The sequence below is a fragment of the Sinocyclocheilus rhinocerous genome, unplaced genomic scaffold, assembly GCF_001515625.1.
Source record: "Sinocyclocheilus rhinocerous isolate Xijiao unplaced genomic scaffold, SAMN03320098_v1.1 scaffold1211, whole genome shotgun sequence".
NCBI lineage: Eukaryota > Metazoa > Chordata > Actinopteri > Cypriniformes > Cyprinidae > Sinocyclocheilus > Sinocyclocheilus rhinocerous.
The window spans coordinates 535,635-555,414 of NW_015670979.1; the positions used below are offsets into that span (position 1 = coordinate 535,635).

A 19,780-nucleotide genomic window follows, 5' to 3' on the forward strand; every position below is an offset into this window, starting at 1 on the left:
TGTCGTGAACGCGCGTCCACAAGTGACACAGTAGAAACGAAAATGTGGAATAAAGTCGTTATTTTTGTTTTCATGCAAAAAAGTATTCTCGTAGCTTTGTAACTTTACAGTTGAACCACTGATGTCACACGGACTACTTTGTCGATCATCTTGGTACTTTTCTGGACCTTGAACGTGGTAGTTACCTTGCTGTCTATGGGAGGGTCAAAGAGCCCTCATATTTCATCAAAAATATCTTAAATTGTGTTCCGAAGATGAACAAAGGTCTTACGGGTTTCGAACAACACGAGGGTGAGTAATTAATGACAGAATTTTCATTTTTGGGTGAACTAACCCTTTAAGGATTTCTGCTGAGTGGGCGCATGTGTCTCTCATGATTGCTTTTTCAGAGCCGTACTGAACAGGTGTGACAGATGCCTTTAATACCAGGAACCCTCACAGAAGCCTTATTGATTGGCAGAGACCTTTTATCAGAGGAGAAACCAGCTGAACACAACGAGGGAGTTTTAGTTAGATTTCTATTAATGTAGATTAAATTCATGTAGATTTAATTTACTCACCCTCACATTTTTGCACACCAAAGATTTGTTTTGAAGAATGTTCACATGTAGCACTGACTCTTGGTTTTCCTTATTTAATTTTAGCATCTCGACACATCGCTGACTCTTATTGGAAACAGCCCAATTAGATCATGGGTTTTGGAAGGCAGTTTGCTCACCAGCACTGACACGGAACTAGTATCATGGTAACAGGATCCCAGTCGCTGGATAGTTATGAGTCAGTGATCCCTGGGCCAGAGTCTAACAGCTGGCAGAGGCCACCTGATTCTCCGAATGCTTGGAATTCTGGGGGTTTCTTGTAAAGATTATTCGAGCACTGTGAAGCTCTCGTAGCAGAGAATAAAATCATAAACAGTTTGCTAGGAATGTCATAAATTGATGCCTAACATGAGTAATGTAGCAAAATAACATGACTCAGCATTTAATTGCTCTTCATTAACAACAAAAACTATTTTAAGCATCTGTGTTGTTTTTGGCTTTTGCCTGCAGGCATGGCTATACATTATTATTGTCCTGCGTGGCTTTTATAACAACTAAAACTAAACAAAGAGTTTGTCTTTGCAATTAAGCATCACATCTGATTGCCAGACACGTTTTGCAATGTTTACCATGTTTAAATATCCATTCAACAGAATATTTTGTCCATACATTGAAAGTCAAAGGGTTCAGTTAGGACCCTATGATTTCCACAATGCAGAAAACGCAGACAGAATCATGGAACCCAGTCATAAAAATTAAGTTTAAATTAAAATGGAAAGCATAGAATTTGGGGAAAAAATAAATAAGATTTCATAATCCCAAGGTTCATTGTTGTTGTGGATGCCATTGATTTTAATTGATTGGGCAAAAACAGTTTGAAACAAGTCAGAAAAAAGAAACCAGACTGGTTGGAATTACACAATGTGAGTAAACGATAACAGAAATGTCATTTTCGTGTAACCTGTCCCTTTAATGGTTGTAAAATCACTTTAAAGTTTGTATTTTGTGATTGTTTATTTTGTCAATTGGACAGTAAGCTGTACTTTTAAGTGATTTCTTTGAAGCAGATCACCAGACGAAACCGTGAGAGTGTTTGTGTGTGGTGGAAGTGGTGGGTGTGACCCCAGCTGCTGTGGAGATGTGCAGCTGGGAGAGCTCAGCAGTAGCAGTAAAACCCTCAAGAGACCCAGACACTCCTCAATTCAAGCCACCACAAACAGCACATTTCCAAACTTTTTCAGAGCAAACACATAAGTCATTTTGTGCTGATTTATGTCACCGCTTTATTGCATATAAATACTGGCAGTGTTTACCAGAGCTTTATCAGAAACTGGACATTTTTATGGCTCTTTGAATATGAAGCAAGCTGCATCTGTCATATGCAGTGAGTAACGTAATAAAATATTGAGCAAGTTAAAGCGATTAACACATATTATATGCATATTTAATTTCCCTCATTCGTTATGTTACATTATTTGGTAACACATCTTGCAGAATAAAGATCAGTTCCTCTCGGTTTCACATTTATTCGGATGTGACAGAATGTGAAGGATCTTTCTCCAGTCCTTTTGCTGAGAGCTATGATACACTTCACTAATTACATACTCTGTCAATCAAGTTGTCCTATACAGCACGCCACTCTTTCCAGAGCCAAAACTGTTCATTTGATGTAAACATACTGTGTGTTTGCCAAGGGAAGCATTAATATTACGGTTGCTTATATTTATGGTTAGGGTTATCAGTATTTCTTTGTTGCTTCTTTTTGTAAACGTCTTAATATAGGCAAGGCAAAAGAGAACAAAAATGAAAGGGAACAAGAATTTCTGGAAAGATAAAGAGCATAGAGTAGAACATGTTTGGTAACTCGCCAAACGCTGTTAACAAAACTTTAATCCAAATGCTTTCACATGGAAACTATTTGCTTTCATCCTTCCACAAGTCTTACATTCTGTCTGCTGTAAGTGACCATCTGAGAGATTAGCATCACATTCCTTTACTGATGTATATCGACCATTGACACAACACATCGCTTTGTTTGTTCCATTCAAAAAATATTTTGTAAATAAGATGTTTTGTCATCACAGGAATAAATTACATTTTGAAAAATTAAAATTAAAAATAATATTTGTGATAGCATTTCTCAATAATACTGTTTTAATTGTATTTTTGATCAAATAAATGCAGCCTTGGTGAGCTTGAGAGATGAGTGGGTGGAGCTGCAGGATCTGGGCGGCTGGTGTCTCCATGACAATTTGAATATTTAAATTTACTGGAATGCTCTGGGTCATAAAATAAATAAACAAATAAATACAAATATTTCAGGTATGTTGCATATTGGCCATACATTTGCTGTTACTACACAGAATGGGACGAAATGATCAGACCAGCCTTACAGGTTCGTATCAGCTCTAGTCTTCTCCTTCTTTATCTCCCTTTTGTCTTTTTTTAAATGTAAAAGGCAAAAGGTGTGAATCAACTAGATGAATTTGGATTGGTTGTGATTTTTGATTTGTTTAATGTCTTGAAGCAAAGCTTTCAGTTGCCCTTTTTCCAGTAGGGATATTACCCAGTGGTGACATCACTGTTTTTTTTTGGGGGGGGGAGAAAAGAAGCCTAACAGACAGAGATGAAGTCATAATGTGAACTGTTGTGCCTTCCGCATGAGTCAAATTGAATGCTCAGCAGTGAAGTATTGAATCACATTTTTCCTTTAGAAACCTACGCAATACTTTCTGTTTTACTGTGTGCGTGTTCAAGAGCACATGCCTTGTATAATCTAGTGTTTGGCTGCAGTGCTGCGTGTCAGCCAGCAGATGGCGTGACAATGTAATCCCATTCCCACACACTGATTTGTCATCTTCTCATGCAGTGAACAACACACAAGATCACATGATTCGTGTGTGACAGGCTGTTGCCCTCCACCTGCTGCATTATGAAATGTAATTGTGCATATAATATTAATATACTTAATTTTTAAGGAATAGTTCACCCAAAAATTAAAATTAGCTGAAAATTTGCTCTCAGGCCATCCAAAATGTTTTTTCATATGAACAGATCTGGAGAAATTTAGCATTACATGACTTGCATCACTGCCAGTGTATCCTCTGCAGTGAATGGGTGCCGTCAGAATGAGAGTTCAAACAGCTGATAAAAACATCGCAATAATCCACAAGTAACAAATCTAGTACATGAATTAACATTTTGTGAAGTGAAAAGCTCTGTGTTTGTAAGAAACAAATCCATCATTGTGATATTTTTAACTTCAAACCATTGTTTCCGGCTAAAATATGAGTCCTTAATATTGTTTTCTCCAGTGAAAAAGTAATCTAGTCTTATTCAGGAAAGAAGTATGCACAGATCAAGCTCCATTTACAATTTTTATCTCTTTGGACTCTCAATCTGATGGCACCCATTCACTGCAGAGGATCGAATGGTAAACAAGTGACGCAATGCTAAATTTCTCTAGTTCCCATGAAGAAACAAACTCATCTACATCTTGGATGACCTGAGGGTGAATTTTCAGGAAAATTTTCCTTTTTAGGTAAACTATTCCTTTAATATACTAATATTAAAATAAAATGCCATTAAAAATGAATAGTAATATTAAAATATTATGTGTACAGTAGATATGGAAGTGTGTGTTGTTGTTATGGCAACCAGATACATTGCAAGCTGATTTGCCGAAAGACATTATTAAAGCATCAGCGAATCAATTTGAAATCTCTGCAGCGTCATTCTACTGAAAACATATTTACATTTAGTGAATTGTCAGGATGGCAAACAAGACCACTGAGAAACAGTCGTTCTGTACCAATCTGGTCAGGGCAGTACTGCAGTAAACAAACAAACCCCTCCCCCCTCCCTTTTTCTTGATGTCCTTCTCAGGGAGACTGGACAATACCAACAGCAGCTCTCTTTCATTCTCTCTCTGAGAGCCAATCCTCTTAATGCAGAGTGAGCGAGAGAGAGTGCGGGAGGGAGGGGGCAGGAAAGAGAGAGGTAGAGGAGAGAGAACAGTTGGTACTCAGAGCTGACACGGGACACGTTGCGAAAGACAGTGCTGCAGCGTATGGCGCTGTAAAGCGGCCTCTCTCTCTTTGCATCACTCCACCAACTCTCTCTGCCTGGATTCTCATCTCTGTGTCGCTACGGTGACTGAGCCTGCTACCCAGCCATGGCCAGCCAGCAGGACTCAGGCTTTTTTGAGATCAGCATCAAGTCTCTGCTGAAATCCTGGGGCAGCAGTGAGTACGAACTCAGCACACACACACACACAGTATTCTACATCCACGTGAGATGCCGCTGCATTTGTGTGCTGACACTTCTGTAGGACAGAGTTGTTTATGATCTGCTGAATCTATGCTTTTCCTCAGTTTTATGCCTTTTAGTGCTAGTGACGAGATCTAAACCCCATCCGTTTCATGTCAACTTTATCGGGAGACTTAAATGGTTCAGTTTACTCTGGAATATTTACATCCTTCTGTTATTTCTGAGATTATTGGCTTCAGCCCTCAGGATGTTTCTTGTAAATTGATGATGTTAAATGTGTGCGTGTGTCCGGTTCATTAGTGTTTGGCTGGAGAGGTTGCATTATGTAATGACTGCAGACCAGAGGGGCTCATGACGTGATCAGGAGGATTTGTGCTGTTGTTCTTCATCACGTGCAGTGTTTGAGCACGTCAATATCTCTCAGTGTGCAAACATCACTGCGTGCGAGTGTGCGCCATGTCAAGGTTATTCTATGTCATGGATGATGTATATGAAGATGATGATGGTGACAGTGACATTATATGTTTCTGATGATGTTTGAAAAGCATGATTTTACAAAGTCTGAGTGGAATATAGGGTGTGTTTTGTAAAAGTGTTATTGTTTTGCATGAGGGACAAATGGAGAACTTTGTGTCCCTGAATTATTTCCTTAACTATTCTAGTTTAGATTAAAATGGTTATAAAATTCCAGCTTTATTTAACAACTATTTAGATTCATCATTGATTATTCTGTTGATTATTTGTTTGATTCATTATTAAATTTATTTTATAGATTAGTTGTTATAGCCTAATGTAAAACATTAACAAAAAAGGTCTGACATTTCAGTTTGAATGTTAAATCAGAAGTGAATAGAATTTGACATTGAAGATGCTGTTGATAATGTGCTAGTGCAAAAGGATTCATGCCACTGGAATGGTAAATGTTACATCACTGAGTTTAACCAGTTCTTAGCCTCAAATACATACAGTTTGACATGTTAAGTCACTGCTCTGTAGTGTGTGTGTGTGTGTGTGTGTGTGTGTGTTTGTGAGGGATCTCTAACTTGCATTGTCAGCAGAGGTAGAACTGTTAATGGATAGTGATAAAGATGTGTTTTTATTGTACAAAGGAGCTGTGTTGCTGTCCAGTGGCTGTTAATTTGTTCTCGTGTGTTTTAGACTTGCTGCTCGATCCCTGTGAAGTAGAACAGGTGGCCTGGTAACAGTCTGCTAACTCACTCAAGCAAATCCATTCAAATCTCTTTCCAGCCCCTCTGATCTCTTTTTCTGCATGCTCTCTTTCTTATTTTTTTCTCTTGCATGCTCTCTTTCTCTATATCAGTTTAATTCGCTATCACTTGGTACGCTTTCCAGATGCTCTGTCTTTTCTGTTAGAGCCACCCTTTTTTATGCAAGCTCAACCTGCTGTGAATTAGCTTGTGTACAAAGTGATTATTAAGATGAGCTGGAGCAACAAATAATCAAGGTGAGATAAAGAGTAGATGAATGGAGAAAGGGGTTCTGTATGTTTATATAGATAAATAAAGGTCAGTTTGCTGCCTCGTTTTAACGCACACTTAGACACGCTCATTATCGAGAGTGGGTCTGTAGTACGATTACTGTATTATACTGTATTTCTGAGCAATTGCTTGGACTGGATATAGTAGATGATGGTGTGTCTGGACTTGCCTTGCACTTATTCGTAATTATTGTGTATATAATTAACTGCAGTTTAGGGACAAATGTGTTCCTTTAGCTAAAGTTGACCCTCCTTTGGTTACATATGAATGTCCTCATTTGGAAAACAACATTTTTCCTGATTAATCATTTTTTATAATGCTTTTTGAAAAATGCAAAAGCTTTTATTTTAGTGTTAAGTTTTGAACTATTAGTTTTCTATGATGGTGTCATTTTACTAACTAGGTAAACATTGTTTAGACTGATAAATTATGAGTAAATGGGTCTTTTGACAGAAAGATCCGGCTCACAAGAGCCATCCATTCATTTTAAACTAGTTCCACTATACTGTATGTTTTGTCCAATTATTGTCATAACAGACAGTTTTACTGGAAATCAAATTATGTTATCATAATTGTTATTATAGCATCATCACTGGATTTTACTGGAATTCACATCCAGTGAAATAAGATGTCTGCATTTCACTGGAGTTTGCAGTGATGGCGTCAAAACAGCCATTATAATATCATATTTCACTGGGTATCATAAGTATGATATAAATTTTATATCAGAATGGCTGTTGTGACAATCACCACTGCATCTCACTGGATTCACTGGAGTGTGCAATTATTATGTCAAACAGTCATTCTGATAGCATATTTTTATCATACCTAGTGTAACCAGTGAAATGTATTGGAATGGCTGTTTTGACACCATCACTGCACATTCCAGTGAATCTAGAAGTATCCAGTCAAATGCAGTGATGAAGTGAAATATGATATCAGAATATCGTTGTGACATCATCACTACAATTCAATGGGTACCACTGGATTCACTGGAGTGTGCAGTGATGGCGTCAAAACAGCCATTATAATATCATATTTCACTGGATATCATAAGTATGATATAAATATAATACCTGAATGGCTGTTGTGACAATCATCACTGCATTTCACTGGATACCACTGGATTCACTGGAATGTGCAGTGATTATGTCAAACAGTCATTCAGATCGCATATTTATATCCTACCCATGATATCCAGTTAAATGTGATATTGGAATGGCTGCTGTGAGATCATCACTGCACACTCCAGTGAGTCCAGTAGAATAAATTGAAATGTAGTGATGATGTCACAACAGACATTCTGATCATGTTTATACCATACCTACGATATCTTCAGTGAAATATAATATCAGAATCACTGGATTCACTGAAGTGTGCAGAGAAATCCAGTGAGGTGTCACAATGGCCATTAAGATATCATTTTTCACTGAGTGTGAATTCCAGTGAAATCCAGTGATGATATCTTAAATGCATTATGATGTCACAATGGGTATTATGATGTCACAATGCGTATTCATAAATGGAATTGTAATTCCTTTATAGAATGTAATGCTTTTATAGATTTAATTGAAATTATATATATATATATATATATATATATATATCTGTATGTTTTGAATATTAATTGTGTGTACTCCCAGTAAAAATAAATGAATGTGTTCAGAGAAGAGTTTGTGTCAGTGCTGAGGTTAAATATAGCACCACATAGTCCCTCCCACCCTCTCTCTTTCTCACTCAATCTTTCACTCTCTCTCTTGGCTTTGCTTGAATTCCAGCTTGACCTTCTCCTCAGTTAGTGCTTGCTTTTATCAAAACTACTAGGAGCTACACAGGAAGGCTGTGTTTCCTTGAACTTGCGGTCTCCTACTCCCATAACTCCAAGAGCAAAGCCCTGCTATCCCAAGTTCGTGGCCGTTTGATAGGGCTGCCCAGCATGGTGTCGGTCCAATATCATAAGTATGATATAAATATAATATCTGAATGGCTGTTGTGACAATCATCACTGCATTTCACTGGATACCACTGGATTCACTGGAATGTGCAGTGATTATGTCAAACAGTCATTCAGATCGCATATTTATATCCTACCCATGATATCCAGTTAAATGTGATATTGGAATGGCTGCTGTGAGATCATCACTGCACACTCCAGTGAGTCCAGTAGAATAAATTGAAATGTAGTGATGATGTCACAACAGACATTCTGATCATGTTTATACCATACCTACGATATCTTCAGTGAAATATAATATCAGAATCACTGGATTCACTGAAGTGTGCAGAGAAATCCAGTGAGGTGTCACAATGGCCATTAAGATATCATTTTTCACTGAGTGTGAATTCCAGTGAAATCCAGTGATGATATCTTAAATGCATTATGATGTCACAATGGGTATTATGATGTCACAATGCGTATTCATAAATGGAATTGTAATTCCTTTATAGAATGTAATGCTTTTATAGATTTAATTGAAATTATATATATATATATATATATATATATATATCTGTATGTTTTGAATATTAATTGTGTGTACTCCCAGTAAAAATAAATGAATGTGTTCAGAGAAGAGTTTGTGTCAGTGCTGAGGTTAAATATAGCACCACATAGTCCCTCCCACCCTCTCTCTTTCTCACTCAATCTTTCACTCTCTCTCTTGGCTTTGCTTGAATTCCAGCTTGACCTTCTCCTCAGTTAGTGCTTGCTTTTATCAAAACTACTAGGAGCTACACAGGAAGGCTGTGTTTCCTTGAACTTGCGGTCTCCTACTCCCATAACTCCAAGAGCAAAGCCCTGCTATCCCAAGTTCGTGGCCGTTTGATAGGGCTGCCCAGCATGGTGTCGGTCCACAAAGACAGGGTGGGAAGACAGATGGGAAGTATGGAGCTCTGGTGGAGGTAGAGGGCTAGTTTTGTTTCGGATTACTGGAACTGACACGGCCGCATCATGGAGCTGTCTCCCGTGCGGTGGAGTCGGGCCAGCGTCATCAGCTTCATCAAGGGCCTTGGTAGGTGCCACTGAGCGAAAGGTCTGCGGGTGCGTGGGTGTTGTTCATGTTCTCAACGCTTGCTCTAAGGAGGTTGCATTCTGTGGATTCCTGATAGTGTGTTCAAGGCTCATGAAGCAAGCAGAATATTTCAAAATTCCTTTCTAGCAGCTCCCCTGCTCATTCAGTTTGAACCGCTCTGGCTCAACAGCAACTTCGGAGGTGTCAACTGACGTCCGCTGTTTGTCCATAAATAACGTAGTTGACGTTAATGTTATTTACAGATGACTGTCAAGCCAACCATATGTAGTAAGTTTAAATTGATGATTAACAAATGTTCAATGTCTGTTTTGGTCTTGCTTGATAATAGGCATCCAACAGCTTCTAAATATTCGGGTTTCTGTCTAGGTGGTTTGTCTCATGTCATTTAGCACAAGTACTAATCATTCCATTGTTCTACCCTTGACCTGAGCAGTGGAACCCTAGTGTCAGGTCATGAACTCCCATTAACATGGTGTGAAGTTTAAACTGTGCAAGTACTGAGGTCTGCCAGAGGACTGCAACTGCATGGATGCTTTGACAAACAAACATCCACAACACTGTAACTTTGCGTCAATATGTTTTGCACGGGCAAACACCACTCACATTTTCTTCAGAAAACTGAAAAGATCTAGTTGACACTGAAGACTTGAGAAGTGTAATTGTGACTGTGTGGAGGAATTGTCTACTTTTGATGCTTGAATAGGGGATTAAGCAACAGTGCATCACTGTTTTGACATGGATTGCTTTAGTTTTAAATGAGCAAAAACTAGTTAATAAGAGAACCCTTTAACAGTCCTTTAACTTGTAAGTCTTAATCTCTTACTGTTCATAAAAGCACTTATACAATCATCATTTTGAGGTAATTGCCTCATTTTAAGTTACTGCATATATCTTTAAACTGCTCATATTGCTGTTAGGAATTAGGATTTTTTTTCTATTCGTTTTGCTGCTTGTGACTTGTGAGGATGCAGGGGTCTATTCTAAGAGGAGCACATGCTCGAAGCCCCTGCAGCCACATGACGTGGGCTCCCCCGGCCCCGGCCAGCTTGCTGACCCCCCCTCCCCCCCTTGGGAGCAATGACATGGGCATGCCCCCTCCCCCCTTTGGGAGCAATGACATGGTCATGCCAAAAATGAAAACACCAGCTGCTCCATCCCAGGCTGATGTGAGATGGTGCTCTCAAGGCACAGACTCGGGCCTCAACCCTAACACTGACAGCACCAGTTTCAGTATCTCATATCTGTCAAAATATCTGTCATGTTTTTTAATTTGCTAATTTGACAAGTTGATTCCATCTCAAAGCATTTGATTGGCCAGTCACTTTTGCCTCTGTGTGGGATCAGAAAATCACCCAAGTTGTATTCACTCGAGTCACTAGCACCACACATGTCAGAGCTTGTGCACTGCCCACCAAGTCATATGTAGAATGATTAGCACAATAGTTGAGCTACTAATAAGATCCATAATAATCTAATACTGTTTTTTTGTGCATTCCCAGCATCCCCCGTAGGAAAGCGCCCCCTCCCCCAAGTGAGCAGCACTCTAGGCGAGAGGAAAGGTCCCGTTGCCACCATGCCAGTTACCGTGGACCCTGAGAGCAAACCGGGAGAGTATGTCCTCAAAAGCCTGTTCGCCAACTTCACCACCCTGTCTGAACGCAAAATACGCATCATCATGGCAGAACCACTGGTAAGAGACCTCTTTTTATATTTTTTAAATGTATTTATTTTTTGATGTCAGACATTTTTCAGGCAAGACAAAGTTTAACATCTCTTGGGATCTAATTTCCCAAAACATTTACATGCAGATCATCTGACTAAGACCTCAAATGCAAGTAGATAATGTCTAGTCCATATTAAAATCAGTCGCCACAAGTCAAAGTTTGCTTTGAGGCTTTCTTACGCCTCATTTTAGCTGATTCTCTGGTATGTTGAGTAGTGTAGAAAAACAAGAAGTGTACAATATGCTGTCTAAATCAATTAGACAGAGAAAGAGAGATATCTAACAGTTCTGGCATAGTTATTAATGACTCTGCTGTGGCTTTCATTTGTAATTGCTTTAGTTGGCAGGCATCGAATGTTAATACTTCACAATATATCTTCAAACTGCACTAATAGCCGTGAGATACTGTGTCTGTTTTTGCTGCAGTGGCTCAGGTTGCCTGGTCTCTCTGTATCACTGTAATTCCATTATGCTGGAGTGCAGATTTAAGTGGACAGGAATGGGTTTCGTCTACTTGGTATTTTCAAGCCAAAAAGCTTACGCACCAAACAGGAAGCAGTCAAAGCTCTCAGCACACCTATTTAACTAATATCTCTGTGCACAGACATACTGCGCGCCCAGACAGTGTGTGCTTTAAACTAATGAATCAATTGCACATTCATGACTTTGTCATCACAGTTGAGGTGCTGAGTTTTGTCAGGTGCATTTTCAAGTCAACAGCCAGTAATGTACAGTTCACAATTTATAGATCACTGCTGTAACTTTGTATCAGATTCATGTCTTAAGAGGCACAAAGTTCAACCACAATAGAAATCATTACCTTTATGAACAGAACACAGCCATGACCTAGACATCTATATTCAACCTGTTTGTAGAATCACAGCTCTCTTTTGACCCTGTCCACCCTCGTCATCCTGAAAGTGTGCATGCGTGTGTCCACGAGTGTGTCTGCATGTTATGGGGTTAATCACTTGATTTGACCTCCAGACCCAACCCCAGTTAAGTCATTCTCTTGGCTTCATGGCCCAGTTTCCCACGCCTGCACATTAAAGCTGTGGGATCTTCAGATTAAATTGAGTTCTGTTTGGATCAAATGAATGAACTTCAGAGGACTACAGTTGTTTTAGCGCTAAAAATCAGTAGAAGAGTCTTTGCTGACATCTTTCAATCGCTGATAATGCTCATGTGAGTACCATAGGCACATTAAGACAAGCTTTTTTGGGGGGGAATTTTTTTAACAGCTTTTGCAGTGGAAACATGGAATAATGTGTTCAACAAAGCTGAGAGTACTACAGTTTTATTGGCAGCCTGAAAGCCTGATTAAAATTAGCCTCTAAAATTGACTCTTTCTCTGCCAGCGTTTTTTTTTTTTTAAAGTTGCCAGTCACCCGCAGCATTTTTGATAATTTTCACAAAACTTTCATGGCCCCCAGAATATTTTGCTGTGTGAATAGCTGAACATGCAATACAACAAAAGGAAGAACAGAGCCTGCTTTTAAACAAAATTTTATTCTAGCTTCATGTATTCTTATTTTATCAACACTTGAATGTGGATAAGTTTCATTAAAAAAGCAACATTTTGAACAAAAAGCAGAGAAAATCACATTTTTGTCAAAGACTACGTCCAGGTAGTTTTGATTTATATGCTGTTTATTGTTTGATGAGATTGTGTTATTTTTCAAATGCATCTGCTTAAATATGCTGTTGCTTGTTTCTGCTTCTTCTTCACCTGAATGAAGTCTGAAGTCTGTGAAGGTTTGCGAGTGCAGATTCTGTGTGGTTCTGGTTATATGTTATGTCAAGTTCATTCATTACAAAAGAAAGATTGATTTCTAGCTGGGAATCTGAAGCCAATGATCTATGACTCTTAAGTTCTTTTTGATGTTCTGCAGGAAAAGCCCCTCACCAAATCTCTACAAAGAGGAGAAGACCCACAGTTCGATCAGGTGAGATCAAGAGACATTTTGCATATCCTTCTTGACATTTAAGACTTTTATCCTGCCTGATACACACTCACAATTAAAGGGGTCATATGATGTTGCTAAAAAGAACATTATTTTGTGTATTTGGTGTAATGAAATGTGTTTATGCGGTTTAAGAATGCAAATCTTCCCACAGAGTGACATGGACATGTTGGGGCGTGTTAGAACGAGCCGTTTTGTGGTTGACTCTTAACTTTTATTAAGAATATCTCTTTGGATTTGAGACTTTAGTCTTTGCAACTTTACAGATCTTCTTTATGCACCAAGAGCTTGTAACACTCCAAAGAGAAAGGAAAAATTGAAATCGCATCACATGACCCCTTTAAACAATCGGGGCTGTAGACATGTTTTTGTTTTCTCTAAATTTAAATCACAATAAATTGATAGCTCTACAAATGATAAAGTAATGTTGAAAAAGAATGAAAAAAAAATTTATCTGCTACCATACCATCCAACTTTTCTTGCCCTTCTCTATTGGTAGATTTTTGTCATCATCAGTCAGACCCTAAGAATAGCATTCCTGTAGTTGGTGCTATGCCATCCCGACTATACCCCTCTGTACTGAATTCTTAAGCAGCCTGAATGTGTGTGTGTGCATGAACATCTCACAGTGGTTGGGGAGAATACCAGGCCATCTCTGCCCAGACGCCCCTCCACTATTCCTCTATTTTGTTTAGCCCAGCCTGTATGACCGCATCCACTCCCTGGATCTCAATTCTGGCTGTTTTCTAATAAAACCGAATTCCACCCATAATAACATTACATTTATGCTCATTTTGCCTATTTATACTACTGTATGCCCTAAAACTAGTATGTATTCATTTTCTGGAGAAAAATATGGATACTGCAAACTGTTTCACATACTATTTTTATAAAATAGGTATACAGTATATACTGTACAGTATGCAGTGTGCTAATATTCCATTCTGTGCATAACCTAGTTAATTCCCTTTGCATTTTGTGCTGTACAATTAGCGCTGTGACAATTGATGAAAAATTTCCTTTGTTTCCGCACAGCTGATCAGCACTATGAGCTCACTTGCTGAGTATTGTCTTCCTTCCATCCTGCGGACGCTATTTGACTGGTATAAAAGACAGAACGGCTTGGAAGACGAGTCCCACGAATATCGCCCACGTGCAAACACCAAGTCCAAAAAGTGAGTCTTCACCTAGATTTAAAGTTACTAATTTCTAAACTTTTTTTTTTAAACTCTCTAATATTAACTGGAATACCATTAGGAGTGTGTAAACTTCTTAGACAAAATAAGACTCCCATATAGGGTATTGTGCCTTTCATAGGTACAAACGATATGTTTAAATGCCATTAGCATGTATGGCAAAATGTTTGGTCAGTTTGCACCCTGTCTATAGTGTATACTTGAGATAAAACTAGAGCACACAATGTCAAGTATCTGCTCGTCTCATTTCCACAAACCTTTTTTATAAGTCTTTAAGTCAGTATAATCTGATTTAATGTCTTTTGCATAAGCGTGTTAATAGTATTCTGTGGAAGTTTATATTTGTGTGTTTATGTACAGTATGTGTGATCTAGTGTGGATGGAAGCGTGTGATTGATGCCTGTCATCAGGAAGCCTTGCCTTCATCTTATGAAATACAATCTCTACTGCAGTGTACTGCGCAGCAGCTCATCTGACATTAGGCCAGTAATAGCTAAAGGGCTGTGATGATTGGCTGTTGAATAGATGCGCTAACAAGATTAGCATCGTCTGGTGGATCTTTTTCCTGTGGACATTTTTATACAAGCCTACTTTCATAATAATGTTTTTTAATAATGTATTTTAGAAATGGGTCCCTCCCTTTAAACATTTTCTTAGCCTAAATTCTTTGCCACATATGTATTAGTGGTAAAGGCAAGGTAGAAATTCCTCAGCAGTGATATGGGATCTCATGTCCACAGACCGTAATCAAATATCGCTATTGGCAGTTAGGTTTGGTTACATCAGCGCTTCAGAATCAAATACAGGCCATAGAGGACTTCAGAAGCTCTCATGGAGCGAAGCCCGGAAGCATGTTTATATTAATATTGACTTAAGCAGTGACTGTTTATCAAAATGTGATTTACTTAGTTTCTTCTCATTCCTTCTCTCTTTCAGTGATGAACAGCAGAAAGATTATCTGATGGAAAGGAGGGACTTAGCAATAGACTTCATATTCTCACTGGTGCTTATTGAGGTTTTAAAACAGGTAGGGTATGATTGAACAACCACAAAACTGACAACCTGCCTCAAACAAATACAACAGGAAGCAGAAATGTATACAATTTTATATGTGTATAATGTTTAATGTATAGTTATTAATTTAATTTTAAATAAAAAATAATTTATTTCAATTTTGATTTAATCATTTACATTTTATTTTATTGTACTTATTTAATTTAAAGTAATAAATAAATAGATTAATTAATGAAATGTATTTAATTATATTCTATTATTTAATTTGTTAATATTGTAATAATATTCTATTATTTAATTTGTTAATTTACTCATCCTTTTTCTCGCTTTCTTTGTAGATCCCTCTCCACCCTCTTCTGGATGGCCTCATTCAGGAAGTCATTAACCTGGCCTTCAAACACTTCAAGTACAAAGAGGGGTAACAATCCAAGTTATTTCCTCCATCCACCATAAGCCATTATTTTCCTGCATCTGTTTGCATGAGTAAATCTGCCTAATAAGCATTTTACATCATTTATATTCCCTATTCGAGTGTACTCACTGAAAATGTAAGTGTTGTTAAGTCAGAATGGATTTTGCTGAAGGACAGTAAGATTGATGGTATTTCTCTGTCCTGCAGGTACCTTGGGTCCAACACAACCAACATGCACATAGTGGCTGATCTGTATGCAGAGGTTGTCGGTGTCGTGGCCCAGTCCAGGTAAATTATGAAGCAGCAAAATTAGCCAATAAGAACATATTTAAAGTTTCATATACAGTTATGTGGAGTGAGATTTTAGACCAGTGAAACCATTTTAGTTTGAAATTGTGTTGGGTCACCACTTGAAGTCCACTGTAAAATCTGGATCCTGAAGCAAAAACACTTCCGTTTGCAATAAAATTCCCATCTCACCTCGAAATGGTTGGCTCCATGATTCCTGTTGAAGCCAGCGACCTTGTTTCAAGCTCAAAATGATGAGCTTTTTTTTTTTTGAAAAACCATTACCCTGATAGATGAGACATCTCGTCATGCTCACAGGAAGCTCCATCAGTGTCACATAAAGATGGAGTTTCTCCCTATCAGTATGAGAGCGCCAGATCTGACAGTAATGGCCTCTTTCCATATTTAATAGCATGAAAAATGCCCTTGTGGCTGCACTTATAATAAGTCTTACAATTCTGGTGTCTACATGTGTCTGTTGAAGTCGAATGACATATTAGGCATGCATGGGTCTGTGCATCTTCGCCCCAGCACAGTACAAGATAAATAGCATAATTCAGTCAAACAGTGTGTACAGTGCAAATACACATTGTTACTTTATTTCTCTGAGTGGGAAACTAGCCAGTTTGTTTGTAGCTCACCTAAAACAAACATTGAGTCTTGCAGAGAGAGATGCCTCCCTATTCCCCCTCCAGATGCCTTTCTAAATATAGAGCTGAAGATCTCTCCCTCTGTCAGAGTGAACTCACAAACACTCCCTAACACATGTGTACAAGAAACATCCAAGTCCTGGCCAAACAGAATCGGCTGACTTTGGTGGAATGGATTTCAACTTGGGCTTCCCATCGTAATTTGATGGAATTAATTGGATTAATTGCAATTGGCCACATATATCATGCATACTGAGAAAAGCCCTCAAATAAAGACAACTAAAAGAGACAGACAAGTATTGAATAGACAAGATGTTTGAATTTTGGTCAATCTGTCTAAAGTAGACATGGGATGCTTTCAGGCAGGACACATTTTTGTATACTGTCTGCAGTGTTTTTAAATTATGTACAAATGTAGACTGACATTTTGCCTATGTCTCGCTGTTTTTAGCTTCAGCATAAATTTTATTTACTCGTTTAGACTTACAAATGAGTAACATCATAAGCAATTTATTATAAAATATATTTTACATAAATAGATAAGCAAGCAACAGCTTACAGTTAAATCTCCACTGCAAAATGATGGGAATCAAACCATAACTCTGCTGTATTGCTGTTGTATTATTTTTAAAAATAAATATTAATACCTCCCTTCCATTCTTCCCAGGTTTCCTGCAGTGAGGAAGAAGTTCATCTCAGAGTTGAAGGAGCTCAGGCAGAAAGAACAGAGCCCGCTTGTGGTCCAGAGCACCATCAGCCTCATTATGGGGGTCAAGTTCTTTCGCATTAAAATGTACCCAGTGGAAGATTTTGAAGCATCTTTCCAGTTTATGCAGGTACACAATAAAACAATTCTACAGATGTTCTACTTTAATTGAGAAACAGTGTACACTATGATAAATAAAAATCTTTCTCTTTTACTGTTATATGTTTATAGGAGTGTGCTCAGTATTTCTTGGAGGTGAAAGATAAGGACATTAAACACTCTCTGGCTGGACTCTTCGTAGAGATACTCGTCCCTGTAGCCGCAGTAAGTACAGCTGTCTCTGCTATAGTAAGCACTGCCAAGCTAAATGTTTGAATGTTTAAATATTTTATGAATATTTAAATGTATTTTTTATTTATGCACTAAATTGTAATTTGTTTAAATAAGAAACAGTTTACAGAATATACAGATTTAAATCATGTAATAATGACTTTTCTGTCCAAACTGTAACTCATACTCAATATGATGTTTCTCTTCAGTCGGTAAAGAATGAGGTGAATGTGCCCTGTTTGAGAAACTTTGTGGAAACCCTCTACGACACAACGTTAGACCTGTCATCCAGGAAGAAACACTCTCTGGCAAGTCTTGCTCTCTTTTACGATGCTTGAAAGCAGTAGAGGGAGATGCATCTACAGTAATTGACTCATAGCTGACATGTTTTTGCTGTCTGTGATGTTTCAAATAGACCATCTCTAACTATTTTTCAAAATTTCAAAACTTACAATAACAACTGTTGAGTTGCATTCCCAACCCGTGGCACACAATAGCTGTGTGATGTGTGTGAGTTGGGTATTTTGACATTCTTGTTAAAGGACATCGTTTCAGTTGATTTGTTTGCCACAAATTGCTGCTAAATACTTTACAAACCAGCTTAAAGATAACAACTCAAGTGGAAAATTATTATGAAAGGAAAGTACTTTCCAAAATATGTTTGAGAGCTGTGCTTCTCAAAGTGTATTTCCCAACCCCCAAGTACCCATATACCCTTAAATAAATAATGTGAATTTTTAAAAATAATTTACATTAATGAAATTACTAAGAGTGAATGTGCTATCAGGCATTTTCTTGGCAAATATTTGAATGAAACCATATTAACATGGGTGCCCCAGTTATTTTCACGATATTAAATTAATTTAAGCTGCCTAAGAATATTTTAAAATCTTTGTTTGTTTTTATGTTTATGTTAATAACTTTTTGATTATAACTTTGACTAAGCTTTCACAGTTTTATTAGTTGTAACACTTTTTGGAACTGTGGTATTTTTGATTGGAACTTGTGTGTGTCAGAATTGTTACAGATATAAAAAGGTGTAGGGGAGAGACAATTTAATACGCTTTGTTCTAGAGTGATTTACTGTCTTTGCTCAGTCATTGAATTATATAATTCTTGTTAAAGACATATAATGTAATCATTGATCTGTCTTTTTTTCTTTCTCAGGCTCTGTATCCATTGGTAACGTGTCTGCTGTGTGTGAGCCAGAAGCAGATCTTTCTAAACAGATGGCACATCTTCCTCAACAACTGCCTGTCCAACCTGAAAGTGAGTCTTTGTGATCCACAAAGCTTGTGTGATACAGTAGACCTGAGAAGACGTCACATTGTGGATGAGCATATTACAGCAGCTCATGTGGAAAAATGAATGCAGTTTTGTTGTGCAAGGTGCATCATGTGAACGCAAGTTCTTTTAACCATTGGAGCCCATCAGTCATGTGCACAGATATTTAAAGAGGGAGCAGTTACAAGCATATAGCTGTTAAAAATGTGTGAAATGCAGAGGGAGGGCAGCAAATTGTAGGAATGTTTTGTTTGCTTGAAGGGGAGGCAGGTAGGACAGGAGAATCCTTTATCATTAGCTTTAACATCTCATTGTACATTTTGTACCTGTGTGGGGGTGTGAGAGAGGCAGAATGAAAGAATGAATGAAATGAGTTGGGGCAAATGAAAGGAGGTGCAAAATAACAACCATGAAGTGCAGCACTGAGAGACTCTCTGGCAATGATGTAAAACAAGATGCTGAATCTTTCTTTCAAGCTTTCAGCTCTTATCTGATTTCTGTTATCTCTCAGTGTCTCTCAGTCAGTTATCATGTTGTGCTTGCAGCAGTCTGCTGCAATTAGTCTGAGAGCTGCTGACTTGTTATGTAATGAAGGTTTTGACCTGTAGGAAAAAGATCCAGTTCACTTCAGTGCCCACATTTGGTCAAAAGTCCAAGGACAATTAACTCCAAAGCCAAAAAACACTAAACATGAAAGAACAGATAAGGTTTAAAATATAAAAAAGTTGGTAAAAAATAATTTTAATCAGTTTATTTGTCTTGCCAGTAAACTATCTAAACATTCTTACAATAGGATACATTTTTTTGATATATCTATGATAAATTAAAACAATACAATTAAATGTATTCAAGTATATATTAAGATTACATTTAT

At 37.9% G+C, this 19,780-nt stretch overlaps 1 protein-coding gene across 9 annotated transcripts in view; it reads left to right on the forward strand.

Annotated features, from left to right (window-relative positions):
* Positions 1 to 19,780, forward strand: part of LOC107734441 (protein furry homolog) — a 59,626-nt gene that overhangs the window by 9,311 nt on the left and 30,535 nt on the right. For 5 of the 9 annotated variants that reach the window (XM_016546399.1, XM_016546393.1, XM_016546395.1 and 2 more), the window contains exons 2-11: positions 10,839 to 11,029; positions 12,955 to 13,008; positions 14,062 to 14,201; positions 15,159 to 15,249; positions 15,575 to 15,654; positions 15,856 to 15,936; positions 17,254 to 17,422; positions 17,524 to 17,616; positions 17,832 to 17,930; positions 18,790 to 18,891. In XM_016546399.1, coding sequence (XP_016401885.1) covers positions 10,913 to 11,029; positions 12,955 to 13,008; positions 14,062 to 14,201; positions 15,159 to 15,249; positions 15,575 to 15,654; positions 15,856 to 15,936; positions 17,254 to 17,422; positions 17,524 to 17,616; positions 17,832 to 17,930; positions 18,790 to 18,891 — 1,026 coding nt within the window. In that variant the 5' untranslated portion in view covers positions 10,839 to 10,912. Of the gene's footprint in view, positions 1 to 4,556; positions 4,784 to 9,233; positions 9,319 to 10,838; positions 11,030 to 12,954; positions 13,009 to 14,061; positions 14,202 to 15,158; positions 15,250 to 15,574; positions 15,720 to 15,855; positions 15,937 to 17,253; positions 17,423 to 17,523; positions 17,617 to 17,831; positions 17,931 to 18,789; positions 18,892 to 19,780 lie in introns of those variants that run through there. The other 4 variants (XM_016546397.1, XM_016546401.1, XM_016546398.1 and 1 more) reach the window with 3 other exon arrangements.